General features: G+C 36.3%; 1 protein-coding gene across 1 annotated transcript; it reads left to right on the top strand.

Moving 5' to 3' along the window:
* Nucleotides 1-1,616: 1,616 nt before the first annotated feature.
* Nucleotides 1,617-7,077, top strand: LOC137627057 (trichohyalin-like). The gene is made up of 6 exons (XM_068358040.1): nt 1,617-2,255; nt 2,380-2,590; nt 2,760-2,951; nt 3,053-3,345; nt 5,568-5,625; nt 6,824-7,077. The coding sequence occupies exons 1-6, from the start codon at nt 1,617-1,619 to the stop codon at nt 7,075-7,077; spliced, it is 1,647 nt and encodes a 548-aa protein (XP_068214141.1).
* The last annotated feature ends 830 nt before the right edge of the window (nt 7,078-7,907 follow it).

The raw sequence follows: 7,907 nt of genomic DNA, 5'->3' as shown, positions 1-7,907 counted from the left end.
CAAGGCACTTAACCCAATTTTGGGGGGTAGGCGACATCAACAAATGAAACAAAAAAAAAAAAAAAGGGGACCTCTACTCTCTACGTTCCTCCCAGCCTAAGGGACTCAACCGAGTTCAGCTGGTACTGCTAGGGTGCCACAGCCCACCCTTCCCCCGTTATCCACCACAGATGAAGCTTCATAACGCTGAATCCCCTACTGCTGCTACCTCCGCGGTCATCTAAGGCACCGGAGGAAGCAGCAGGGCCTACCGGAACTGCGTCACAATCGCTCGCCATTCATTCCTATTTCTAGCACGCTCTCTTGCCTCTCTCACATCTATCCTCCTATCACCCAGAGCTGCCTTCAAGATATAAAATATAAAAAAGGAGTTTTGTTAAAATACAAAATCTTAAGAGTTGTGTAACTGAAGAAATGCTGATAAAGAGAAGCATAATGAATTAACGATATATATAAAATTAAGATTGTATTTTATAAAATGACTAATAGAGTAACAAGATATAAAATAGAAAAAAAGAGAGTTAAGTTAAAATACAAAATCTAGAAGGTTAATTGAGAAATAAATTTCTACCTCATACTTGGGATCGAACGCTAGCCCCTTCTAATGAAAGGCCAGGTCGAAACCAACCATGCCACGAGAGGCCATAAAAGGAAATCGGAACCTGACGACTTCCTGGCCCATTCATCGTCAGGGAAAGTGGGAATGTTGACTTAAGAGGTGATTAATTGATACTTTTATTTAATATATGTGGCTTCAGAGGAGGTGGAGTTGTGAGATAAGTATGCTCCAGTTGAGAGAGAGAGAGAGAGAGAGAGAGAGAGAGAGAGAGGTTACAAGGATTTTGGATGTCTCAAAGACTTTTTAGTCCATCTGTCATCTGTGGAGACTCCATTTGAGAGAGAGAGAGAGAGAGAGAGAGAGAGAGAGAGAGAGGTTACAAGGATTTTGGATGTCTCAAAGACTTTTCAGTCCATCTGTCATCTGTGGAGACTCCATTTGAGAGAGAGAGAGAGAGAGAGAGAGAGAGAGAGAGAGAGAGAGAGAGAGAGAGAGAGAGAGAGAGAGAGCAATACAAGGATTTTGGTTTCCTCAAAGACTTTTTAGTCCATCTGTCATCTGCGATGGAGAGAGAGAGAGAGAGAGAGAGAGAGAGAGTGTTACAAAGATTTTGGATGTCTTAAAGACTTTTTAGTCCATCTGCGGAGATTCAATTTGCTCTTGAGAGAGAGAGAGAGAGAGAGAGAGAGAGAGAGAGAGATTCCACATGATAATATTTGATTGTTATATATCATCCCTTGTTATCTTTTACATTACATGTACATATGATGTTTTGTGTTGCAGGTGTCTGAGAGAGAGAGAGAGAGAGAGAGAGAGAGAGAGAGAGGGGGGGGGGGGCACCGGACCCACACCATCATCTCTGGTGGATTTAACTCCAAAGCCCTTTTTTACATTCAACCGTAAACCACATCTATAAATCTCTCCCCACAAAAGATGAAGGAACTCACAACAGGACCTTTTCCTTCACTCCTTTGTCCTAAAGGAAAACAAGTAAACAAATCAACAAACAAATAAATAAAGAAACAAACAAACAAATACACTGCTTACATAGACAGCAATGAAGGTCGGAGCATCTAAGGCAGCAGTGTATGATGCTTTACAAAGGCATTGCAGTATCTTAAACACTCAAGAACGTGAATCTTGCACTCAAGAGTGTGAATCTTGCACTCAAGAGTGTGAATCTTGCACTCAAGAGCGTGAATCTTATACTCAAGTGCGTGAATCTTGCACACAAGAGCGTGAATCTTATACTCAAGAGTGTGAATCTTGCACTCAAGAGCGGGAATCTTATACTCATGAGCGTGAATCTTGCACTCAAGAGCGTGAATCTTATACTCGAAAGCGTGAATCTTGCACTCAAGAGAGTGAATCTTATACTCAAGAGCGTGAATCTTATACTAAAGAGCGTGAATCTTGCCCTCAAGAGCGGGAATCTTGCACTCAAGAGCGTGAATCTTGCACTCAGGAGCGTGAATCTTGCACTCAAGTGCGTGAATCTTGCACTAGAGAGCGTGAATCTTGCACTCAAGAGCGTGAATCTTATACTCAAGAACGTGAATCTTGCACTCAAGAGCGTGAATTTTATAGTCAAGAGCGTGAATCTTTCACTCAAGAGCGTGAATCTTATACTCAAGAGAGTGAATCTTACACTAAAAAGCATGAATCTTATACTAAAGAGCTTGAATATTACAATAAAGTGAATCTTATACTCAAAAGCGTGAATCTTATTCTCAAGAGCGTGAATCTTATACTCAAGAGCGTGAATCTTGCACTCGAGAGCGTGAATCTTAAACTCAATAGAGTGAATCTTACACTAAAAGCCTGAATCTTATTCTCAAGAGCGTGAATCTTATACTCAAGAGAGTGAATCTTACACTATAAAGCGTGAATCTTATTCTCAAGAGCGTGAATCTTATACTGAAGAGCGTGAATCTTGCACTCAAGAGCGTGAATCTTATACTCAAGAGAGTGAGCCTTACACTAAAAAGCGTGAATCTTATTCTCAAGAGCGTGAATCTTATACTCAAGAGCGTGAATCTTATACTCAAGAGTGTGAATCTTGCACTCGAGAGCATGAATCTTAAACTCAAGAGCGTGAATCTTATACTCAAGAGTGTGAATCTTGCACTCGAGAGCGAGCGTGAATCTTAGACTCAAGAGAGTGAATCTTACACTAAAAAGCGTGAATTTTATTCTCAAGAGCGTGAATCTTATACTCAAGAGCGTGAATCTTATACTCAAGAGCGTGAATCTTGCACTCGAGAGCGTGAATCTTATACTCAAGAGCGTGAATCTTATACTCAAGAGCGTGAATCTTATACTCAAGAGAGTGAATCTTACACTAAAAAGCGTGAATCTTATACTCAAAAGCGTGAATCTTATTCTCAAGAGCGTGAATCTTATACTCAAGAGCGTGAATCTTGCACTCGAGAGCGTGAATCTTAAACTCAAGAGAGTGAATCTTACACTAAAAGCCTGAATCTTATTCTCAAGAGCGTGAATCTTATACTCAAGAGAGTGAATCTTACACTAAAAAGCGTGAATCTTATTCTCAAGAGCGTGAATCTTATACTGAAGAGCGTGAATCTTGCACTAAAGAGCGTGAATCTTATACTCAAGAGAGTGAATCTTACACTAAAAAGCGTGAATCTTATTCTCAAGAGCGTGAATCTTATACTGAAGAGCGTGAATCTTGCACTCAAGAGCGTGAATCTTATACTCAAGAGAGTGAATCTTACACTAAAAAGCGTGAATCTTATACTAAAGAGCTAGAATATTACAATAAAGTGAATCTCATACTCAAAAGCATAAATCTTATACTCAAGAGCGTGAATCTTATACTAAAGAGCATTAATATTACAATCAAGTGAATCTTATACTCAAAAGCATCAATCTCATACTCAAGAGAATGAATCTTACACTCAAAAGCGTGAATCTTATACTGCAGATATTAAAGCATTAATAATAAATCATGAATTATAGAAAAATATATAGTTCTTTATCTGCCAAGAACACCATAATAATAATAATAATAATAATAATAATAATAATTATAACATTGATAACAATAATAAAAATAATAATAATAATAATAATAATAATGATAATAATAATGGTAATAATTATAATATTGATAACGATAATAATAATGATAATAATAATAATAATAATAATAACAACAATAATAATAATAACAAATAAAAAACAAAGAAATAATGATTTATGATCTTATAATAATAATAATGATAATAAAAAAGCCACTTTTTAAATTACATGGATTTGACAGGGGACACTGAAACGACAAAATGACCCCCGCACCCCCCCCCCCCCCCACAAAAAGAAAAAAAATTCCAGACAATCCCTTCATTTCAAATTGTCTCCAGAGGAATTCTCGCTCGTGTTAATAATTGTAGAATTTGATATATATATATATATATATATATATGTATATATATATATATATATATACATATATATATATATATTTATATATATATATATATATTTATATATATTTACCCTTTCACCCCCAATGGAAGTACCGGTACGTTCTTGCAAAACACTGTTATTTAAATGTTTTTGGCATATTTTTGATAACTTTATGAGAAACTTCAGGCATTTTCCAAAAGAATGAGACCAACTTGACCTCTATATGACAAAAATTAAGGCTGTTAGAGCAATTTAAAAAAATAGATATAGCAAAATGTGCTTGAAAGTTCTACATACCTTGGGGGTAAAAGGTTTATATATATATATATATATATATCTGTGTGTATATATAGATATATATATATATGTATATATACATCTGTGTGTAAATATAGATATATATATATATATGTATGTGTATATATATATATATATATCAGTGTATATATATATATATATATATATGTATATATACATCTGTGTGTAAATATAGATATATATATATATATATATATATATAATGTACATACATATATATATGTATATATATATGTATATATACATCTGTGTATATATATATATATATATATATAAATATATATATATATACATATATATATATATATATATATAAAACACCAAAAATACCTCTTCTCCAGCTTCCATCTCTTAAAAAACAAACACATTCATGCAGACATTTCTGTCTCCTTTCGTCTTGCATTATGCTCTCTCTCTCTCTCTCTCTCTCTCTCTCTCTCTCTCTCTCTGCAATATTCCACATCATAATTTTACTAATCATTGTTAATACTGTAAGTAAATGGCCCCAACAAACATCCCCCTAATGGTGCGCATACAATTTGAAATAGGTGTCATCCATAGGAGATAAACTATAATGGGTAACCAATATGTTATTTCCAGTTGGATATGAGCTATAAAACCTGGCGTTGGGGCCTGTGAGACCATTCCTAACCCAAGTTAATAGAAAGTACATACATACATATACCAAGGCACTTCCCCCAATTTTGGGGGGTAGCCGACATCAACAAATGAAACAAAACAAAAAAGGGGACCTCTACTCTCTACGTTCCTCCCAGCCTAACAAGGGACTCAACCGAGTTCAGCTGGTACTGCTAGGGTGCCACAGCCCACCCTCCCCCGTTATCCACCACAGATGAAGCTTCATAATGCTGAATCCCCTACTGCTGCTACCTCCACGGTCATCTAAGGCATCGGAGGAAGCAGCAGGTTAATAGAAAGTAAATATAAGAAAAAGTGTGACAACCAAATGGAAGAAATGAAGCTATAAGATGGGTAAAATAGAATCATATAAACTAAATGAAGCTACGAGCAGAAGGAACGATGCGAATAGCCTTGAATAATGCTTATAGTACGCCTCATGGCCCTACACCCAACGGGGCCTAACCTATAGGGCGCCTAAGGCCCCAAGCCTTACTTGGAGGGCATCTAGACACCCCATACAGGATCTAATGCAAAACGTATTACGTATTACTTCAAAAGCGTTAAATAAAAATATGTTTTCTTAACCTGAATCAAAAGTATCAAATTCATATATTCAAAGGTAAAAGGCAAAAAAGTAGGTACAACTATGTGGTTCAAGGGACACTGCAAAGACTCAAGTAATGGTTAAAGTCCACCATAACAGTTTCACTTTTATCTTGGGGATTTCATGAGCAATCTTTACAATAACAACAACTACAGCCATTTCTAGTCAACTGCAAGACAAAGTACTCAGACATGTCAATTGATGTCTGAGGTTTGGCCATTTCCATCGCTATAACTGCGGATTGGTGATGGTGGGAGATTTCCGTCTGATCGCTAGAAGCAAACTAACTTAGCACGGGTGGCCCCGAAGAGTAGAGCTTTCCTGATCACGACGATACACAAACTCTTTCATCACGTTAAGGTATACCCACTCAGAAAGGGGCACACTGCATATATATATATATATATATATATTTCAAATAAGCCATATATATTAATACATTAAAGTCTGGATTCTCTTAACGACCTCGGGATCAGAGCCCCAGGCGGAATCACCCAAAGACTATAATATAAGACCGGCCGGGATTTGAACCCTGGTCCAGGATATCTGTATGCCAGTGACCATACCACTCAGCCACGAAGAAAGATAATGTATTAATATATATGGCTTATTTGAAATATGAAAAACACGTTTAAATGTGCAAATATTTATCATATATATATATATATATATATATACTGTATATACATATATATATATATATATATATATACATATATCTGTCCACTTTAGATTCATATAAAAAAAAATTTCCTTCTCCAGTTTTTTTGACAGATGGACACATCCCAGGAGCCTCATTTCGTATGCAAACTGTCAACATCTCTATTTAATAACGAGAGATAACGGAGCTTGGGGCAGAAGCAGTAGAGAGAGAGAGAGAGAGAGAGAGAGAGAGAGAGAGAGAGAGATTCCCTTTAATTCGAAGTACAAACAGGTAGAAAGGCTTTAGTCCAATCATGGATAGATGAATAAATAGATCTAGAAAGGTAAACACAACTCTCTCTCTCTCTCTCTCTCTCTCTCTCTCTCTCTCTCTCTCTCTCTCTCAATCCAGAATCTCCTCAGACTTTTCAAGTTTTTTTTTTCCCCAAATTCTTCGAAATTTAATTTAAAACCATCATGTTTCGTGATACAATTTTTTTCCCTGGCGATATTCCAACTACAAAAGGTTGAAAGTTGATTAAGAGCTGTTGCCATATTTACTCAATTCATCCATCACTTTTATGGAAAGTAGAGGAATAATCTGGTAGATGTGGCATATTTATTTTCAGGCAGTGGTGCCATGTCTTCCAAAGCATCGAGAGACATGGGATGGAAGAGTGACTGGCGAGGTAGGAAACGTGGCAGCGCTGCTAATCGTGAACAAGTTTCAACCCCTTGTAGCTGGCCTAAAGCATGGTGGGTGGTTTCAGAAATGTGTGAGAGTCATTGCTATATTCAGCCTTTATTGATGCATCTTGAAGAGAATATTGGAAGAATTAGTAGCTCCATGAGAATATATTCAAAAGGGGATTCTCGACTTTGACACCCAAGGATTAGAAAAGAATATTTGGAATCAGATTTTATGTGGAATAAAAGACATAAAAATACTCATTTTCTGAGTGGGGATACCTTTACGTGGTATAAGGGTATGCATATCACCATGATCAGCAAAGCTGCACTAGTAAGGGCCACCCATACTAGGTTGATTTGCTGTGAGCGATCAGACGATAATTTCCCAACATTATCTATCTACACTGGCCAGAGGGGTGATGAAAACTGGCCAAGCTCGAGCCATGACTGGCAGAGGCCTTTGTCCTGCAGTGTACTAGAAATGGCTGTATTTCTTGTTGTGGTTGTAGTTGTATGTATGTATATATATATATATATATATATATATATACTGTATACTATATATATATATATATAAGTTGTATATATATTTATATATATATATGTATACAAATATATATCTATATATATATACAATATATATATACATATATATATATAAATATATTATGAACAAATTTGGCCTATCCTACCAAATCCCTAGAGAAAGCCTGAAGTATTTCATACATGTGCCAGTCCCGAGCAGTTCTTGTTAATACGCAACTATTTGTAGAGGAATGATTGATTTGAATAGAACAATGAATTACATAATACCTGTAAATATATACCCATAATCTCAAAAAGCTCTCAATCCAGAGCAAATCTTAAGCAGCATACACCCACTGGGCCGACTCACGTTGTGACGTCATCAAGGTTATATTGATCCCAAACCGTGAAATGACTAAGCCCAGAACTTTTTTTGACAAGTCGGAATCAGTACATCAAAAGGTCCCGGGGAAAACAAAGGGGCTTCCGAATTTAGGA

This window comes from Palaemon carinicauda, chromosome 34 (genome assembly GCF_036898095.1).
Source record: "Palaemon carinicauda isolate YSFRI2023 chromosome 34, ASM3689809v2, whole genome shotgun sequence".
In the NCBI taxonomy this organism is placed as follows: domain Eukaryota; kingdom Metazoa; phylum Arthropoda; class Malacostraca; order Decapoda; family Palaemonidae; genus Palaemon; species Palaemon carinicauda.
Note: the sequence above shows the minus strand (reverse complement) of the source record. Positions and strands in the feature narration are given on the sequence as shown.